The sequence below is a fragment of the Eucalyptus grandis genome, chromosome 9 (genome assembly GCF_016545825.1).
Source record: "Eucalyptus grandis isolate ANBG69807.140 chromosome 9, ASM1654582v1, whole genome shotgun sequence".
Classification (NCBI taxonomy): domain Eukaryota; kingdom Viridiplantae; phylum Streptophyta; class Magnoliopsida; order Myrtales; family Myrtaceae; genus Eucalyptus; species Eucalyptus grandis.
The window spans coordinates 26,471,144-26,491,969 of NC_052620.1; the positions used below are offsets into that span (position 1 = coordinate 26,471,144).

At 41.3% G+C, this 20,826-nt stretch overlaps 2 protein-coding genes across 3 annotated transcripts; one reads left to right on the top strand and one right to left on the bottom strand.

Moving 5' to 3' along the window:
• The first annotated feature begins 7,919 nt into the window (after nt 1–7,919).
• LOC104420551 (B-box zinc finger protein 20-like) lies at nt 7,920–9,265 on the top strand. Its single transcript, XM_010032373.3, has 2 exons — nt 7,920–8,136; nt 8,644–9,265. Exons 1-2 carry the CDS (start codon nt 7,951–7,953, stop codon nt 9,043–9,045), a joined length of 588 nt encoding a protein of 195 aa, XP_010030675.1. The 5' UTR covers nt 7,920–7,950; the 3' UTR covers nt 9,046–9,265.
• Nucleotides 9,266–10,045: 780 nt separating this feature from the next.
• Nucleotides 10,046–19,954, bottom strand: LOC104418870 (kinesin-like protein KIN-7D, mitochondrial). 2 transcript variants are annotated; one of them, XR_720751.3, is made up of 25 exons: nt 19,248–19,954; nt 19,027–19,124; nt 18,743–18,832; nt 18,543–18,595; nt 17,663–17,728; nt 17,178–17,231; nt 17,010–17,069; nt 16,526–16,604; nt 16,360–16,427; nt 15,759–15,815; nt 15,566–15,670; nt 15,197–15,301; nt 14,855–14,962; nt 14,627–14,758; nt 14,362–14,544; nt 13,855–14,070; nt 13,382–13,522; nt 12,768–12,887; nt 12,619–12,669; nt 12,402–12,449; nt 12,146–12,301; nt 11,178–11,938; nt 10,888–11,017; nt 10,690–10,800; nt 10,046–10,466 (listed from the first exon to the last, which is right to left on the bottom strand). XR_720751.3 is itself a non-coding variant. In XM_010030333.3 (25 exons), the coding sequence occupies exons 1-24, from the start codon at nt 19,589–19,591 to the stop codon at nt 10,715–10,717; spliced, it is 3,267 nt and encodes a 1,088-aa protein (XP_010028635.1). In that variant the 5' UTR covers nt 19,592–19,951; the 3' UTR covers nt 10,046–10,466; nt 10,690–10,714. The 2 variants fall into 2 exon arrangements, 1 of the variants encoding a protein (XP_010028635.1); XM_010030333.3 differs by having other exon boundaries at nt 11,222–11,938; nt 19,248–19,951.
• Between the last annotated feature and the right edge of the window lie 872 nt (nt 19,955–20,826).

The window sequence follows — 20,826 nt, forward strand, 5'->3', positions numbered from 1 at the left end:
TGGAATCGGGAATCGGATTGGGAGGACCAATTTCCAGATTCTGTGACTGGGAACTGGACTAACCCATCTTAGAACCGAAAATTGGACCGATCGAATGGTCTGATCCAATCCAATCTGGTCTAGTAGAACAGGTAATTTGCAGTTGAAGTAGAAAAGGCAAATTGAAGCGATGAGCTGAATGATGGAGTCGAAGAGGAGGAAAGTGCGGTTGAAGGCAAGCCCCCTGGCTTTCCAGTATGGTGCAAGCAACCCATCCAACACTTAGAACCACTGCAATCAATCAGTCGATTTGTTTGTTATCTTCGTTTTTGGGTTTTGATCTTTGTCTCTTTTTGTATGGAGGGGAAGCTGAAGAGGAGGAGAAGGGAGAGGGACCTGAATGACGTGGTTCTTGAAGCTGACATTCTCTTTCTCCTTCCTGGTTCTGAGGTACGTGATCCAACTTCCCAAGAGGCCATAGAAGATTTGCAAGATGATCCCCATAGCGCGAGGTTTAACAGGAAACTAGAAGGAATTAATGCTTATTTCTTAAGAAATCCAAAATATATTATATATATAATCAACCGATTCGGTAGATTTGATTCATACCTTGAAACCAGAAAGTGGATTGACTAGCCATTGATTTCAAGAATGAAAATTGGGAACTAGTCATCTGATCCAATCTGAGCGGTTCCCGTTGCACATCGTAATTGATACGAATCTCATATTTTAGCTACTATTCTCAATGTGATGATTGTTACATGAGACCTTCCGGTACCAAACAGAATTGGTGCATCCAATCATGGCGCGGCTACCGTGAAGTGGACAAACCAGAAAATAAGTACTAAAAAAATCGATATAATTTTATTCCAAAATGGAAAATCTCTGTGTAATTGCAGACAATCATAAATGTATTAGAGACTTCACTATCAAGTAGTAAGCTTTTCCGCTGACTGTGTAGAGTTTAGCTTTTCCGATGACCATGTGGAGTCTTATATGCACCCTCAAAATGGGATGCTTCAATTGATTTAGACGGATTGCACATGGCAGATCGTAGCCCGGTTCACGAACTTGCGTCCACATACTTGTGCATCAAACTTTCTGACTCTGAGGATAATTCCAACAGGGTCATCTGGATTTGTACTCGTTCAGCCCAGACACGTGAAGTTATCCAATCTCAAGCCTTTAGACGAGAGGAAGGAAAAAGAAAATGTGGTGGATTTCATCGGATGGCGATCATACGACATATAAAGAATCGAAACTTGAAAAGTTCCTCTAGGAAAAGATGGAGCAACCCCCTTCAACCAAATGAGATAAGCTTCGCAACATAACTCCCGGAAGGAACTCGTCAGTTGTCCTTTAGAAGATACGGGAGCTAAAATTATGTACTTAAAAGCAAAGTCTTGCACCATCAATCACCAAATTATAGTTATGTTCAGAAATCTGCGAACCAGAAGTATCTAAAACCCTAAATCTTTGCAACAAGTGAGTGGCCGATACTGTCATCAATTAATTTTAATGGTAATTCACAAAGCATCCAAACAACTTTTTGCTCTACGACTGCTAAATCCAGAAGTTAGCTAAAGAAGCATCACTTGGAACAAGGAAGCAGATACTATTCCGTACTCGAAGTCCGAGTAAAAGCTTCAGGCTAGATGCACACATAGATGTGCAAGATACAGATCTGAGAAGTAACTAGAGATGTGGCTATCGTCAGCGAATATGATTATCTATATACATATATATACATATAGAGAGAGAGAGAGAGAGAGAGAGATGATGACCAAATTGAGGCTGTTGAAAATCCAAATCAGCATCAAGAAATCCCAGGTTTTGAGAAAGATAAGGTAGCAAGCAGAAAAACCAGCTCCCTTCTCAATCCCCACAGGAGAGCAGACCATACAACACCAGTTTTGCATGTCTATCGAACTATCAAACAATATAGAAGGACAACCACATATATATCCACTCTAATCGCACTTACCATCAAGTGGCAAAAGTAAGGCGATGTTTTATAACCCTCCTCCATATTGACCAAGTTGTAAATTCCATTCAGGTAATGTTTACGAAACCAATACTGCCACAACTGATGTTCAAGTCATCTAAATAACCGACAATCAATCCATTCTTTAAAAGTTTGCAATACAGGGAAAAACTCAAAACAATGACAGAAGACAAGATCAAATCAATCTATCCAGAAAGCCCCTATAGCGAACATTTCTTTCAATCTTTTATCAACATTTTCAGTTGAAAACAAGATTTCGTCTGCAACCAGGAAACTTCATCAGCTTAAAAGGCCTCTGTCAACAGAAAGAGCTCTGTGACCAAGTGATTTCGCTTCTTAAAAGCCAACACCAGATGCAAATTGCAAAGGGAGGCACAGTGATCGACCCGTTTCATTCTAATGATCCCATTCCTACATTGTGCACCATTCACCCCACTTCCAAAAGCAGCCAGACTCGAATTAGTATGGCCACAAATCAAGATCAATCAAAAATCTAACCTCCTCGATGGAAGATTTCTTGTTTTTCCATTAGCCAGTTGGGACAATTAATGATTCTTCAATGGATATCAGCCCAAGAAAAATTTGGAATGTAAAGAAAATGCAACCACACAATTTCATCGAAAACAATTAAAATGGCAATTGGGATATCGAAAAGGAAAAACCAAAGTAGGGACAGGCAAGAGAAAGATCAAAGAAACGAACTACGTCAGCATTGAAAGATCTATTAACATGATATCAACAAGTCAAACTAGCCCCAATCTACTATCACCGGAGCGCCAAACCAACCCTGATCAATCAAAGTACTTACATCAAACCGGCCACCACTTTAGATCTCCCCCAACTTTACCTCGAATCAAAGACTGTGCTTTAACCCCAACCCGTGCTTCCCGTGCAGGCACCCAGGCTTCACGAAAAGATGAGGCGACCGCTTCGAGGAATTCATCTTCGAGCAGACCCTCTTCCCCAACTTCCTTATCCTCTGCCTCCCGAACTTGCCGCTCAGGTGACGCGGCACGAGCTCGTCGTCCAGGCCGTCGTCCTCGACATCGTCGTCGTCGTCACTTTCTTCCTCTTCATCACCGTCCTCCTCGTCATCCTCCCGATCGTCTCCGCGCCAATGGCCCACGACGCTCGCCTTCACGACGTAATCGCCCGCGCGCAGTTCTAGGGTTTCGGGGAGGCGAACCGGACAAGAAACGCGGGGGTCGCCATTTGGGCGCGAGCCCCGCGCGTCGACATCGCCGACGCGCGCGACCCCGCTTCGGAGGCCAAGATTATGCACCGGCCCGTCATCGAAGACGGCGGCGGCGCCGGGGCTGTCGGGAGCGTCGGAATCGGAGCGATCCTCCGAGACGGCGTCGAAGGCGTCGACGAGCTCCCACTGGGCGGAGATGGCGTCCTCGGCGTCCGCCTCGACGTGGAAGAAGCCGAAGTCGAGCTCCTCGTCGACGAACGAAAGCGATTCCATCTTCATCTGCATGATCAAGCCGATTCGAATTTTCTCTCTTTTTCTCTCTCGCTCGCTCGCTCGATGTGCGTTTCGCAGAGAAACTCTTGTCGTCGTCGTTGTTGCTGCAGTTCGGATTGGGTTTGGGGGTGGGTTACGGGAAATGGGAATGATCGCGATGCGTGTCGCTCAAGAAGGCGTTTGCTCCACGTAATTGCCCCAATCGGCTCTCGACACGTCGGCGTTTGGCTCTCTCTCTCTCTCTCTCTCTCTCTCTCACGCCTTTGATGCGTGCGATTCGCTTTTTCACTTTTCCCCTTTTCTTGCCTTTTCCCATTTTTAGGTTTTGGGATGTAGATGAGGAGCGAGAATCCTGGCCGTTCAGTTCAAGATAATTGGGATTCATACCCTATCTCCCAAATTTTCGAAATTCAAAAAATTCATAACAGTAGTTACTTTTGTCAACTAACAAAGAAAATATTAGATTAACTGTATAAAATATAGCTTATAAATCCACTAATTAGGTATTCGACATTTGGAAGACCCAGGTCTAAAAGCTAATTCCAAAAACATATCACTTATCCGATAGCTATCATATAATTACTTTTTTACATTACCGATGGACTCAATAATAACTTATTTAAAATATGTTTAGATCAATAAATATTATGATTACTATGACAAGGCCTTATTATGGTAGACTAGTATGAGAATATCATATAAAATTTTGTCAATTAAATTCATAACTCTAGTGTATTTTTTATTTTTATTTTTTTGGCTAGAAAGTTTGTAACTCTTGTTGCAACACAATGAACTTGCAAAAGTGGAAAGGGACTTACTTAGCTTTGAAGGTTGGTAGCTCTCTCCTAAGTCCAAAGGCTTCTTCTTTCAGAAGTACCTCTCTTATACCTGGTGTAAAAAATCCATCTCGAGGCTACCCTCATTTGATGGCATCTGTAAATTTTAACATGTTATTTGATCTAAATATAATCCCACAATTAATTAAAGATTATATGACACTAATTTTCTACGAAATTAACCGATAAAATATGAAACTATCGAGAATCGCACTTGAATTTAAATTTTGGATTTTTTTTTTACAAGGATTATCATCATATTGATTTCATTTTGAACAATATATCTATTCATTTTGGTTGAGTCACACTTTTTTTAGCAAATGATCAAAAAAATATCCATCAATACATCCTTTCACATTTCTCTGTCCAACGATTTTCTCTATTCCCTCCACCAACTCAATCGTCCTACCAAATCTCCGGCGTCTTTATTCCTCAAGGTAGTCCAAATCAATGCTTCCTAAAGAAGGAAATGACCACAAGCCATTACCCTCTGCGTGAAGCTTCGTCTAATCTCTCCTTTTTTTCTCTTTGCCCGTTGAAGCTCCGATTTAACATCATCCGCCGTTGGTTTCTTTCTCCCTTTTCATCTGAGATTGCATTAGAGGAGGTGGCTTCACTATGATATTAGTCGATTGACCGGATAAGGATGATAGCTCGAAAATAAGTGGTTCAAGTTTAGAAGGTTCAAGCGAAAAATTATTCACGAAATCATGTACTTATTATAATTTTGTTAATTCAATCATAACTATTTAAATCATTTCACATTATGCTAATCAAGTCAATTTGACTAATTTTACGAGAAAATCGTTGACGCCAATGTTAAGTACTAACGTGAAAATAATGATATGTTAATATTTTTTCAAAAGTTTTTATTTTACTTTCTATTTTTCCTTTTCTCTTTATCTCTCTTTTTCTTTTTCCTCTTTCCCTTCACTAGACATCACCAGACCTCGTCAATGGTCAACGGAGGTTGCTGGCCACTATTGAGGGTCCCCTCACTTGTCCTCACAGTCAACCCCAATAGATCCTGCATTTAAGGCTAGCGACCTTTGTTGACCATTGCCAAGGGCCTTGGTTTTCCAAAAAATTAAAATAGACTCGAGTGCAAAATGTGAAAAGATTTATTATTCAATTATCACAAATTAAAATGTTTATAATTAAATAGACAAAAATGCAATAAATTTGTGACTTTTTGAATAATTTTTCCGGACTTTGCAAGGACGTATTATTGGATGGGAAACAAAAGCGAACAATCGAACGGTGAAACGAGAGAATTGAGAGGTTAAAGATGCGAGGCTGAAAATTCCATTCATACGTCATATCATGTGCAAAAAAGGCCCCTCACCGCCCAAAATGAGTCATAAAGATGAAGGTACCATTATAATTTTCTTACGAGGAGTATTCCATGGGCCGGTTTCTGGCCCTTTATATTGGAGTTCAGGCCTGACCAATGGTCGGAGCTAGTCATGAAACAGAGACGGACACGGCCTTTGCATTAGGCCACGTGTATTCACGGTGACCCCATCAATAGACGGTGACCATACTTACGAGCCCGGCCCCGGAATACAGTCATCAGTCATCAGTCTTAGGTTTCGGTAACGTTGACCTCCCTCGTGTCTTCGTTTTCTGTCTTTTCTCTCAGGCGATAATGTTGAAGACATCGTCCACGGTCGTGACCGAACCCACACCTGGAAAAAAGCGAAAGCTTCTCGGGTAGCACAATTTCCGGCTTGGATTCTACCGGCTAAGATTTCTCGATTTCCCATTTTGCCGGGGAGAGCCTCCATGTCGACACATGGAACTCGGGACGATGTTCAAACTCGAATCGTCTAATCCTTACTCGATTGTTTGGTTCACGCTGTTTCATGTTTCGAAATCGCATGAGAAACATGGATAAGATGCATTAGTATTAAGCCGTTTTTTTCCTAAACAACATCAGATTTGCCTTATAATCCACCATTACTCACTTGTATCATCATATGCCATGGCAGCATAAAATTGGTGATGGCTTTGGAGCGACAAACCTGAAAAGAATCGATTGCTTAAATGTTTTCCAAAGTTTAAGCACAGTTAAGCATATTTTACTAGAGAAATGGCTGGCTTTACACAATCAAATCATATAGAAATCCCCATTTAATAATTAACCTTCGCAATTTCTTACTAAAATCTAGAAGCTAAAGGTACTTCTGAATTATCAATCCACGTTCTAAGTTTTGACTATTTGTATCTTGCACATCAATTTTGACTCATTTTGCAATGTGGTCATACTTAGTCTCTCTCCTAATGTCCAAGAAGAATTTGGTTAATTACCATAGACCCCAAGAGCATACTATTAACGCAACATGCAACCTGCGATTTCTATATAGCAACCGGTGCAAATTTTCAGTACTATTGTACTTAATCTTTGATTAATAGGCGGTGGAGGCTATTTCATCCCTTTAATTGCTCATGCACTATAAGATAATCATACTCATACTTTAAGGATTCTCCATCACTCTCCCTTTGCATTTCGATCCATGGAGAGGACATGATGAAAGATGAAGATTCATAAGATCATTGTTGGTTACACCACATATGGTAAACCGAATTATAATCTACTCTAACTTTTATTTTATTTTGCTAGAGATACTGCATTGAAGTACAAGATTGCATTAACCAAACCAACATTGGTCTAAAATTAGTGTCTTTGCATATTCATGTATTTTCTCACCTACAATCTAAAAGCATTGCACAGAGGACAAGCAAACCAACGTGGTGACACCATGAAAATGTTAGCAAAATCCAATGCACGTTGTCGCCACCTATGACACGTGAAAGTTAAAAAAAAAAATATAAAAAGGGTTTGTCGAGTTGAGCTGCAATATCATGTCGACATGATCGAAATTGCTCGATGAAACTTTAATGCAGACCTTGAGAATACGTGAATCACGCTTTCCACGGACGCCCGGATCACGGGTTCTGTAAACATTGTAAAGATTCCACTTCGCGCATTTCTTTGGGCGGCGGCGCCGAGGACGGAGCGAGTTGCCTGTCAAAGAAAGCCAAAAATAGTGCGGCCGAAAGTTTAGCTCTGTCCCGTAGCGCTTCCCGTCAACTCTCTCTATTATTTTCTGGAGACCAGTCGTCTCACTCTTAACACCGCCCTATCTCGAAAGCCAAAGCATTCCAAGAAATGCCAGTTCGGCTTTGAAACCTATTCCTCAAACACACCGTCCTAACGTGCGAGTCTATTTCGCCAAATCTCTGTCTCTCTCTCTCTCGCCGCAATTTGTATTGGCAGGTGCATAATATATGGAAAGGCAAAGAAAGCATGGACTGTAAATGGTCAATATAAAAAGCTTCCCACGCCCCTTGTTCACGACAAGACTCGAAGCTTTGACAGCAATCCTAGAGCCAACTCTCTCTCTCTCTCAGAAAGCTCTCTCGATAAGTACCGAGAGAAGCCATCACATGTCTAGACCCATTTAGCTGTTCGACCCTTCGAACCATATCGAGCTCATTTCCTCTCCGCCGTCCGCCCACCGCTCTGCATAGCAAGTCCTCAAACCCAAGAAACATTCTCTTCGAACCCGTCGTTTGTAATTCCAGAGTCCAAGAGTTTTGCAAGTGCTCGACCCATTTGGAAGAAATTTTCTGTGTGCAAGAGTTCAGTGAGTTTAACCATGAAGATCCAATGTGATGTGTGCAACAAGGAGGAGGCCGCTGTATTTTGCTCAGCAGATGAAGCTGCCCTCTGTGATGGTTGCGATCGGTACGTCCATCACGCGAACAAGCTCGTCAGCCAGCACAAGCGTCACTCGCTTATTCGCCACAACTTCCAAGAATTTCCTCTGTGCGATATTTGCCAGGTGCTCACTGCAATCCCTTTATTCCTCGCAGAAACCTCCTTGACCAATAATTGGTTAAAATGATAATGGAATATGGTGGCTCTCTTGTTTGTCTGAGGTAGCAGTTGAGTACATTTGTAACTTAACGATACCAATGATTTCCACAATCCGTTGCTAATATCTGAACACTTCGTGCCTAAGAAGAAGATAATACCTGAAAGTTTCATTACTTCTGCACAATTTTCTGCAACACAGGTTGGCTCAATCTTTTTGCTTACTCGTCTTTTGTTACGGAAAGGGTCAACTGTGTATTATCACCAAACAGCTGGGAGTTGTCTGGATATGTTTATCGAAGTTCTAATGATGGCAAACGTTTTCAACTTAAGTTGTGTAATACTTTGTCTGATTGACTTTAATGGCGCATTATGAGAAAAGTCAGATAATTGGTAGGACCAAAAAGTTCACCAAACTCGTCCAATGTCATCCTTTCGATTTTGCTGACTTTTTTTTTTGGTTTTGAATGTGTAGGAGCAGCGTGGTTTGATTTTCTGCAAAGAAGATAGAGCAATTCTTTGCACGGAGTGCGACCCTCCCATACACGAGTCCAATGAGCACACGCAGAAGCACAGCAGGTTCCTTTTCACCGGAGTCAAAATCTCCGGTTTTTCCTCGCCGTGCCGCACCTCCTCCTCGTCATTGACTAACCTTGACACATCCATCAGTACCCGAACTAAGGAATCACAGTCTTCATATGAAAATGGACGATCGATGGAGTTTTTAAATTCTTCCCATGCTGACCAAGACGATGATCATATGATCGACACCAGCTCATTCTCAACAAGCAGCATATCAGAGTACTTCACCAAGATGCTGCCTGGTTGGCGAGTAGATGATTTCCTCGATTCTCCATCAGCTCCCATTAATGGTTAAAGGGCCGCAGAACACAGTAAATTTTCTACCCACGGACGTACACTCAAATCTCACGAATGTCCGTTGATATTTCTGCATGGTTTATTTATTTTTATTATTATTACTTTGGCGGACAGAGGATAGTGATCACGTAAATATTACTAGCGTAGACTCACATCGGACACTCTGTTTCAGCTCAGTCTGCTCACCTTCCTCTTTCCCAATCTGAGTGTGATTTACTCAATGGCACGTATGTGTCCGAGAACAACGACGACAACACAAAATCATAGGACAGGGAGTGGAGTTTATACAGTTGTAGATCCCAGTTCTAAACCTCGCAAGAAGTCCCGGCATGATTGTTATGACTTTTGGATATTCTAATTTGATTGCTCGAGATTTCTCATGTACCTTGACAAAGAAATGCTTTTTCTCCCTTGGCCTTCACCACAATTTCATTCTTCAAGTATTCACAAAGTGCCAAAGACATAATTACGTTCTCCATTAATTCCATGTCATCCTAAAAATACATCTTTACTCGGTTTCATACCATGTTATCACAGTACGTTCTCATGGTCTGCTATGCATGTGAAATCCCAACCAAGGACATGCGATCAAGAGCAAAATCGGATGCATCGATAAGCCATTAATCAGAAATATAGTCGACCTGCCAGAGATTAGACCAGGCATACTCCACTTCAGCATGCACAGGCCGTCATATGATAGAGACCATCCGATCCTAAGTAAAGGCCATTGACACTTAGAATTGCGTCAAGTTACATGGGCAAAGGATATGCTATCATTTTCTTGCATAGGCTGAGATATCCCATCAAACTTAGCTGAGAAGAATGGCAGAAGGTACAAGGTTGGTCATTCTTAGACACTTTTCCTTGCATCCTTTAAGCCTACATAGGACCAAGGTAGGAAGGTTCCGAGCTTTCAATGACTCAAGCACAAAAACAGTGAAGTTTTTTGTTGAACGTGCTTGAGAACATGGCTAGTGATCAGAATCTCAACTTTATACTTCTGATCAACGAACCAGTGATAGTTCATAATGCATTTGCAGATGATCAAGGCACAAGTAGCCACTTTGTTTTCAGAATAGAAAATACATTTGGAAGGGTGGAATTCTTTTTACAGAGGCTTACACCATTTGTATATGTAACCCAACTCCACAGAAGTTTCAGAACTTCGAACATGTCATGACATTCTGCCACATGTTCAATGACAGAGCAACAAATTGCCCCAGAAACTTGAAATTGTATAATTCTCTTGACATGTTTCGCTTCTTTTTTCTGAACTTTTCCTGATTATTTTACATCTCTTTGGGAAAGGTACAGAAAATAATCGGCTGAAATATCGTTTCAGGAGCTACGTACAGGAGAAAGTAATAAAAGAATGCACACGCCATTGGAAGCAAAATAGCTACCAATAGTAAGAAAACCCTGCAAATGAAGCAGACAAATGTATAAGACCATGTGAGCACTCCCCAAAATCATGTCGCATTACTAGCAAAGTCCAATAGATATATAGACAGCCTCCATGTAGAGTCTCTTGTTCTCACTTAGCTAGGCTCTCTCACAGGTTATGTCTTAAAACAACCAGTTGATGGTCCAGCAAGCATGTACTTAAGAAGAAAAGTATGTAGATGGAGACAAAGTCACATACCTTTAGGAGGAAATAAACGGCAGAGTCAAGAAGTAAATGCAAACAGCCTATCTCCAATTTTTGTACGACATATAGGACACTCAGAACATGCTAGAGAACAGGATTTACACACTGCAAAAGAGATGGGAAGTACAGTAATTATTCAAAAAAGATCAGCAGAAATATGGAATTTCCAGTGGCAAATCTTCAATTACTTACAACAAAAATGCCTGCAGGGTAGAAGGATAGCTGCAGTTGGTGATTCAAAACAAACTTTACACATATGCGAGTTTCCATCTCCGTTCCCGGCAGATTTGAGTTCCTTTTCTCTCATTTCTTGCATTCGCGCCTGAAGAATTAAACAACTCAAACACAGATATATTTCAAACTATAGTGAGCAATAACTTGAGAAAAGAAAACATTTCTGACTCAATTGGGTAACTCAATGGATCCCAAGTATACTTTGGAGAGATATTCAGTAGAACCATTAGTTTCTCAAATAAACTTACAAAAGTACATGCATGGATGCTGAAAGAACATCCACAGGCACTACCTTCAAGCGAACAACAAGAGGTTCCTCCTTGACAAGTTCCTCAGTTGGTTTTGAGACATCAGGATTTTGCCTCTCTTTTAGAACGCCGTTGCTATCACTGTCAGTAGGCTTCAATTCATCAATGTTGTTAGCTTCAGAAGATCTGTCATCCGAGTTCAGCTCAGTTATGCCTCCCCCATCTTTCTTCAATTTAGCAACAAGGACCCACATATTGGCCAAGTCATTTTCTAAAGCTTCCTCCCTCTTCTTTGCCTCATCAACTTTTTTCCTGTATTCATCCTCTAGAAACTCCTTTTCAGCTAATGCAGCTTCAAGAGCCACTTCACGTTGCTTTCTTGCCTGTAGTTCCATTTTCAAATCATCTGGATCAAGACTCCAGGCATCAAACTCATCAGAGGCAGATCCCATATCATGGGAACGACCAGATAGACGACCTTTTCTAGCTGCCCTTACACCATCACTGAACTTTCGGTTTAAACCATTAGCTCTGGAATGTGCCAATTCTCGTGCAGCCAACAGTTCTTTTTCTAGCTTGGAGTTCTGCAGGGAAATCTTAGTAACTTCCCCAGCCAAATTCTTCAGCTCAACAGCAGCAGCAGAGGCAAGCTCTTTCGCATATGAAGCTTCCTCTGCCAGTTTCTGATTTTGGACACGCAAGCCACTGTTTTCTTCCGAAAGCTGGACATGTTCTAGCTTCAATTTCTCGTTCTCAATCTCCTGTCGACAAGGCACGGAGCAATCTTATAAAGTGAAGAACATTGCAAAATATATGTACATAACAAACGCACTTGACCATCTCAAATCCGTTGCTGTACATGACATTTCTCCTTATGCGATTTCAGTTTTTACTCATCTAGTACAAGGTTTAACTCCATGCTTCTTGTCTATACTTTCAAAAGAATGAAAGAAAGAACAAGAAACTACCTGAGTTTGAATCTTCCTTTTCAGCTCATTGCTATTGCCTTCAGAAATATTCAGTTCAGAGGAGACTGATGTCTTAATAGTCTTATCACCATTAATTGAAGTCAATTGCTGCTCCAACACATTCACTCTTTCCAGTAGTTCCCTGTTCTCTGCACACTGCCAGGCACGACAAAAAAACGTGTAAGCATATAGAACTAAGCAGGTGCAAACAAACATTGTCCAACAAAAGTTATATATAGTAAAATGAGGTCCGTACTTTATTCTGCAACTGTTCCTGCAAGATCCGATTGTCTGCTGATTTTATCTGCATTTATAATGAATAATATATCAACCCATAAGAACATTACTGTCATCTACATAAGGATGGCAGGATAAATGGACAGGCAAATCAATAGTGCTAATTCAAGTTGCAGGAAACAAGAATACGAAATCATCATCATCCTTTTGATTAATCTAGCACTCAGGAAACTCACCTCCAACTCAAAACCTTTCTCGTTGCATTGCGCCATCAATCTCATGACCGTCTGTTACAATATATTAATGGAGTCAAAAATCTATCGTGATATGGCACGTGATGGATATGACTTTTTGTTTTGTGGGGGGGGGGAGGGGGACAGAGTACCTGCTGCATTTCAACTAGGGATGCATTAGCAATAGAAGCTTCACCACTTTCAGTAATGTGCTGTTCTAGTGCCCTCATCTGCCTCCTCTTATCTTGAATCTCACGTTCCAAATTCTCAATCTGTCAGGAAAAACATAATTACAACTTGATAAGTGAATATTCATTAGAAAATCTTGTGCACTAGAAGACATGTTGGTAAACTAAGTTATTAAAGCTGCAATGCGGTCGCCCCATCTTCAATTTCGTAGTCCACACACAAATATGTTGGAAGGCGTATGTGGATAACAAGCACATAAATATGCAGACTGTACCCAAGAATTAATATTTCTTGATCTTATCATGCTACATGCAGAATCCCATTATCCACTGGTTAATCCAAAACAAGAATTAAGATTTGTGGTTAAGCAGGCTGGCATTATCTCCATTCTCTCACATGGTGCAAACATACCCTTCTCAAGGAGCACATTCTGCTCATGATCAATTTCTTTAATTGTGCAAACAATTTTGACTATTTATTTGCACTCGCAGACAACATCTTCCTTACTATAAATTAGAACACTTTGGAACATCATAATAAACGGAAAGGGAAATGAGCATAAAACAGCAAAATATACCTGAGTTTTTGAACTCTCAGGGTCATCCACAGACTGGTCTACCAAGCGCTTCAGAGTACTTGTGCTGAACGCAATCTCCCCAGCAAGCATCTTTACTTGCTCAACAAGAAGATCCATCTGATCTGACATTGATATCCCACCCTAATCCCAAGATAAAAGGATGAGATAAATCAAATTGGGACTAAAAAATACCGAGCAGAAGTCAGATTTAAGCACTCATATAGTTTATGTATGCACTTCATATGTGATGATCAACTAAGGATCTTAAGATACAAATAGTTTATCCATGCACACCTCATCTTTGATTAACATAAAATTTCAACATATACATCCTATATTAAAATGTACAAAAGAAGAACTCCAGTCTGTCATGGCAAACACTGACCAAAAGAATATTACTGCTATTTACACATTGTGCAATACACATTGATAATGCATTTTCAAGCAGATCATGAGTTGGCGGAATTACGCACCATTGTCAATTTGTTTGCACTTATGAGTTCACCACCCTGAGTTATTTCTGTAACTGCACTGCCAGCAGGTGAGAATTCATCACTCCATTTGCTACCAGATCTTTTATGCGTGGGATAATAAGACGGATCGGACATAGTAACAGAGGCAGAACATAGCAGATCCTTCTGATTCTCTCCATCACTAAGCAGAGAACAATCTCGCGGCCCATCTGATTTCTGACAAAGATGAGGACAAATCAAATTGTCACTTGCAATATTATTATGAAGAGGTTTTGACTAGAAGATGTCCTGGCAAATTCTTTAAGAATGTCAGTATTCTTCCATGGTGGCAATTAGTTTGGCAGGTGACATGTAGACGAAGATGAAGGAAAATTGCAAAGAAGACTTAAACGTAGAGATGGTTTACTGAAATGCTTGAACGATGGCCCCAGAGGGGAGAAAAGGAAATGTGCATAATAACAGAGGCCATGATAGTTGCTACAGGACCATAGCAGAAAGGAAGCTTGCCTCATCTTCACCAAAAGAATGGCTCTTATGGTGATTTGGAATATCGCCCAAACATCCTGGAATTGTATTTTTTGAAGAGACAAGAATGAGTTTTGTCAATCTCTGAATTCTGCTCATGAGAGCAGCCTTGGCTTCTTCCTCCTCCTCCAATCTCGACTGCATTTTCACTTGGCCTTCCTCTAACTATCAAATAAAACATCTATTTATTGTCACCATGTCAAAGTAAATAAAAGCAGACCTTAAATAAACTGTCCATCAAAAGAACCTTCTGCTTCAAGCTCAAGATCTCCTCATGGCTCACACCCACCAGCATCCCCCTCCTTAATTGATCAAGTTCTTCCTTCAGAACAGAAATTTCTCGCTGATACTTCTTAATCAAAGATTTTTCATCGATAATCTGAAAGAGAGGCAAGCAGAGATGCACAATCAGAAAATTCAATATCATGTTACTTTCTTACAATTCCCCAGAAAATTGCCTCGTGGTATGACAGACCTTATTCCGTGAGGCATATATCTCCACTCTTTTAGCCCGACTTGCAAATTTCAATGTGTTATGGGTTTCCTCCATGTTACTAGATGCTGGAGTAACAGTACATATAAGCTGTCAAAAGCACATCAAAGTCAAGAAGCAAAGAGATTATATTAGCTGCAACACATGCAAAAGAATTCACATTACAAAAATTACTCTGGATTATAAAAACTTGAATTGTTTAGTGATAAACTGGCTCAATCAGAGCAACAACAGAAGATGATTTCAGAAAGTTTCCATATGGAAGGAAAGGTTAGCAGAGGCTCATTATACAATTTCACAAGGCTTACCAAAGATAGAACTTACCGAAACATGTCCATGCCCACCCAGTGAAGACTGGAGAAGGCGAGTGAGTTTAGAATCACGATATGGAACATGAGAAGCTTTCCCTTCACTCAGTTTGCCAATCACCTATACAAAGCAGGCAGATCATCAAATTATAAGCACAAGACCTCTTTCGGACGCACTTCAAACTCTGGATTATAAAGGAACAACCATCTTTAAGTATAATTTAGCTTGCACTATTATTGTCACTCCATGTTGGTTTTCTGCTAAATTCCTTGCATTTGGTTTTGTTAGATCAGTACTTCTATTTCTAACAGACAAAGCTGATTGATCACCCTAAGGCACAAGGAAAGAAATTGGGAATTTTATCACCGTAAAGAAGGAACCTACAGTTCCAAGAGTAAGAAGACTTTTATTTATGTAAGATCCTTCCTTTCTCCGCAGTCCAGTTGTTTCAGTCTTGGAGCTTTCAGATCCAGCCAGGTCAATCAAATTCTAGGAGAGAATCCAAATCAAAATTAGAAATGTGTACCAGCAGAAACATGATTAATTAGTTAAATAATAAATCTAATTCTATCAATACCAACTGAGAGAAGATCACTCCATCATATTCATCACCATGGGCACTACTCTCAATCATCTGCAGGAAAACCAGTAGTCATGAATGGCATCAGAAGAATACAGAAAAAATGACTGTCAGAAGTTTATTTGCAAAGGAAAGCTTGACTAAAGATAGCACTAGGCTTTCTAAGATATTTCCTACCATAGGCAATGATAATCGGCACAAAGGCTACTCCAGCCATGCCAATGCGAACGCAAAAATTGAAAACAATTTCCCCCAGAAGAAATTGTTGAACTTTCCCATACGAGAATGACAAGGTGTAGAGCTTGCCTCCATTAATCCGATTGTAGTTGCTTGCAGATTAACAATAAAGTGAATGCCAAGATCTACAGAACTACTTAAAAAGGACTTAACACCCAGAATGCCCTAAATGAATGTACTAAAGAGCTGCAATAAGATAATCTAATAAAAAGAAAAATCTTAGGAATCTAAAGGAATTAAAAACAAGAAACAATGGTATCAAGTTACATTGTGAAAAAATTCTGTGAATGACATGAAAAATCACTTCTTTTGAATATTAGAGAATTATGGGTCTTTCTAAGTCATATTGTTAGATGCTTACCAGAGTAAAAATTGTGTGACTTCGGCTGCTCAAAAGATTGAAGTTATTGGATCCAACGTGACGATGCTCTGCCAAACCAACATTAATACAAGTTAGACATTTCACCAGGATATCTTTCAGAAGTACCCTCGAGAAAACAGAGAAATAGAGGCAGAGACTAGAATACCTTCCCCAGCCGCAATGAATGACAAAGCATGCCCAGGAGACAACACAACTTCTTCTTTTATGCCCTCGACGTAAGTTCCCTAAGAAGAAGTTTTATTATTGACACAGCTGAAGTGTCGCAAAAAATTTATTGTCATAGATATTTCTGAAAATTAGCAAGTGGACGGTTGGAGAATCAATGGAGAATATAGACTATAATCATGCAGCAACAGGAATAAGAACAAAGAATCATAAAAATCAGGAGACGCCATCACCTTTTTAATGGGGAAAAATGAAATATGTACAGAACTCCGTAAAAAAGCGATTGAACTTTCATCGCTTACAGGGATTGCCCATATGACAGAATAAGAAAGCAAACAGAATCCAAACAAAAGTGAAAGCTGACAGAATTCAAACATAAGTGAAAGCTGAGATGCGAAGATGAAACATGTTCTGATATGAAAATGTCAAGAAGAACGGCCTATAATTAGCATAGAAGAGAAAACCTGTGCATCTTCCCTAACACGCAGATTTTGACCAGTTGGATCAAGCAAGTCATTGATCACCTGGTGTAATAAACATAAGTGGCAATGCAGATCAGATAACTTCCACAATAGTCAAACAGGGAATGCCAAAAACATGAATCGGCTAAGATGAATTCCAATGCTACTGACCTCGTTATAAATTTCAAGATATGACACACGGAGCAAAAACTCTCTGCCTGGAGTCTGTGACAACAAACCATGGATAAATGACAGTATGGAAGTAAACAGCATACGTATAACATGGAAATAAGAGTACACTGCAATTGTCGCTTGACGACAAAAAGGTCGATACACAAATGAAACTAGAAAACATCTCGCTTGTCTCTGGAAAGCTGAATACATGAGTGTAATTTTTCGACAATGAGTTTTGACGGTTAAATTCATAGTTTCAAGACTCATACCCTCGGAGCCTTGAACTACCTCTATGACCTTCATTGTCGAACAAGACAGATGTTGAACCAGTCCCCAATATACTCATGCCATCTTGATCTCAAACTAGACCTCCTAATTTAGTACTCCCACATTGCAGAAATCAAACTAGTTTCATCAAACAAAAGAGAACCTACGTGAACATGCGATGCCTTAAAGATGCGCTAAACTTTAAAGTCACTTACATCTTGGATCATACTAAAAACATCCTTGATAGCCAGCGGTATGACACCAGGAGAATTTTGATCACCCTGAAGATTTATAATGACAGACAATTTAACGTTAGGTAAAGGCAGCAACTAACTCAAAAAGCTCTGGAACAATATCCTATGAGCAGACAACAAGAATAAGCATAGAGGATGCAACTTAAAAAACGTATAGCAGAGGCTGAGACTGGAGAAGTTCAGCCTTCCCCAAGTCTTCTTACAAGATGATATGCTTACTAGAAAACAAGCATGACATAACCATCAGCTGAATGGAATTAGCAAAATAAACTAGATAATTTTGATCAAACATAAGTATACATAACCCAGAGCATCAAGTTCAAAAGACTAGGGTTAACCACAAATCCCTTAAGGACTCACTAATCAAACATGAGTGGAGGGAGTCTCAAATGTAACAATAGCCTACATTCCCAATTGAATGTCTAATTGCGTCAATAACCATTTCTAGTGTCCATCCATCTGGAACTCTGCTATGCAAATTGAGGAACTCTACTCAGAATAAAGTGATAATTTGAATTGACACGGTGATGTGCCCCAGATTATGCCAAAACTCTCTAAGTTCCTGCCCCCTATATTGACATCACTTGGCCATACAACTGCTTGTGTTTTGAATAGGTAAATCTATGAGATGGAAAGGCAAGAAATACTTAAGTCAATGAAAACCCTCTGGGACATTGGGTTCCTCAGAACAATCGGACACTATTCGGTCAGAATGAATGCTCGTGAGTAGAATAGTTCCCATCCCCAGGTTGCAGCATGAAATACTCTAAGAGAGAGAGAGAGAGAGAGAGAGAGAGAGAGAGAGAGAGAGAGATCTATCAGAGTTAGCAGCCAAACTTACATGCATAGTGTGTGTCTTCCCACTACTCGTAACGCCATATGCAAAAACAGTTCCTGCATTCGGTCAAGCAGAGTCCAATCAACCAATAACAGAGCTTCACACCACTCGACAAGCAAATCGTCATTGCAACTGCAATACTACTCTTCCAAAACTTCTTCCATTTGACACAAACCAAAACTCAAAGTGCAGCAGAAACTCACCATTAACACCTTCCATCGCAGCCTTGACCACCGGCTTTGCTGCCACTTCATATACATCCTGCGAGGTAGTATGCGGCCCGAAAACTTTATCTGCCATTACAAACCATCAAATCAATCCAAAATATACCTAATAACTTAACTTTAGCAAGTCACTTCGATCGTAATCTATCTACATCTACTCAAACGGAAAACAGTGGCCAAATTTCAGTTCAGCAGTTCCTTCCGTCTCGTATCCAACAACATGAGTTGACATTGCAATAAGCAAACTAGAGGTTGCACCATACCGAATGCATAAAAGGTAGCTGGATTGTACTCGTTCCTGACAATCTTATCCCCATCGGCATACCACGCTATCTCGTCTCCTCTCTGATACTCTCTCTCGCTGCAGAATCCACAGCATTTAATCACGCACGCAGAAAAGGCAACAATGGAAACCGTATCAGTAAACTCTCGCCGACTCGAATCCCCCTTAGATCTGATCCGGTGACGACAGATCTATCGTTACCTCAACGGCCGAAACCGAATGGTCACCGAGATGCTATCCGCCGAGCGCGGCGGCTCCAGAGGCTCGCCCATCAGCTCGTCGGACGGGAACCCCACCGGAGAGCGAGTACCGCACGCGGGCGGGCCGCCGCAGTACACCGAATCGGACCGGGACCGGCTCGGCGTCATCGATCGCGAGCCGAGCCCGCCGGCCGGGTTGTAGTACGACGTGGCGGAGGAGGAGCAGGAGCGGGGCAGGAGCCGCGGGTTGGAGAGCGAGGAGGAGGAGGAAGTGGAGGAGTACGGGCTGGCCGGCTTGCGGTACGAGAACGGGGAGCTGCTCCTTGCCCGGGACGAGGAGGCCATGGGCGGCGCCGGAGCGGGAGCCGGTCAACTCGGGGCCGAGTCAGTGAGTCAATGACTCGGGGAGGCCAGAATGGCGAAGGAGAAGGATACAAAAAAAAAGGGGGAAGTGGAGGAAAGAAAAGGTGAAGAAGAAGAAGAAGAGAATATGTCAGTGAGCTCACATGGCTAGGAGGACAAAGGCAGAGACCAAGCACATTTCGGTTCTTTTTTTTTTCTGGAAATTTTATGTATAAATTTTTTTTTTTTTAATAAATTTCGCTCTGCAACGCTTTTCGCTACCTTGTCCGAGGGACTGAACGGTGCTGCATTTCTTCTTCTTTAAGACAAAGACTCGCAGAGCGATGCTCGAAGGGGAGGAATAGAGAGAGAGAGAGAGAGGGAGGAGGGGCCTGTTTTGCAATTACAGGTGAGAGAGAGAGAGAGAGAGGGACAGGGACAGAGAGCGATGGAGGATTTGCCGAATTTCGTTGTCCTTTTCTGCCAAAAAAAAGGAGAAATTACGCATTAACTCGATTTTGAATTTGAATTATCGGACTTTGTTGCAGCCTTGCAGCAGGTGGTAGGAGATTTTGAAATATTAAAAAAATATGGAAAAAAATGAGGGCAAAGTTCACTGTTGTAGTAAGGTGACGTGGCGCTTTCGCGTTTCGGGTTTTAAACGAGGGACCAAATAATCGCGCCGCGCGCACTCAGGCGGTGGCCTCTCTATTTTAAAATGGAAATAAACCGCTCACATGAGCGGGAATTACAGTGGCGCCGCCTGGGAAGGCTTGAAAAAACAGCAATACTTTTCAAACATCTCCGCGAGACACAGAGAGAGAGAGGGCAGATCTCCTCCACTCGCGCGCGTGAGCTCGAAGGCGGCACTCGCGTTGACGTGGCAGGCATGTGCTTCGAGACGCAGTAATTGGAGGGGTTAGGCATCGCGATTAGTAAGTGGGATTAAAGGTGGGGAGAAAGCGCGTGCGAGTGGTTGGCGTAATTGTCAATGAAGAGACTGTGCCCCGCAGGTGTGTTGGGAAGGCGACGAAAAGGTAGTAACTAGTAACTGCCCGAGCGCGTGCGGAGCGCGAGTTTGCGTCGCTGGACGGAGGGTTTTTGTCCACTAACTTTGCTATCCATTGGTATATTTTTCTTCCGAAACTCACTCCCCTATGAATGTTTGCTAGAACAGTTGGATTAGGTTCTTAAACTTGTAATGTAGTTAGAGTTTAATCGAATCTTTGAAGTATTAA

Bases quoted from the DNA above. Each gene is read 5' to 3' on its own strand.
- LOC104420551 (XM_010032373.3), top strand. From the start codon at position 7,951: ATGAAGATCCAATGTGATGTGTGCAACAAGGAGGAGGCCGCTGTATTT. The intron at 8,137-8,643 runs GTGCTCACTGCA...TTGAATGTGTAG, and splicing joins CTCTGTGCGATATTTGCCAG to GAGCAGCGTGGTTTGATTTT.
- LOC104418870 (XM_010030333.3), bottom strand. From the start codon at position 19,591: ATGGCCTCCTCGTCCCGGGCAAGGAGCAGCTCCCCGTTCTCGTACCGC. The intron at 15,816-16,359 runs GTAAGCATCTAA...GTTTTCCTGCAG, and splicing joins GTCACACAATTTTTACTCTG to ATGATTGAGAGTAGTGCCCA. The intron at 15,671-15,758 runs GTATTGATAGAA...ATTCTCTCCTAG, and splicing joins GAGTGATCTTCTCTCAGTTG to AATTTGATTGACCTGGCTGG.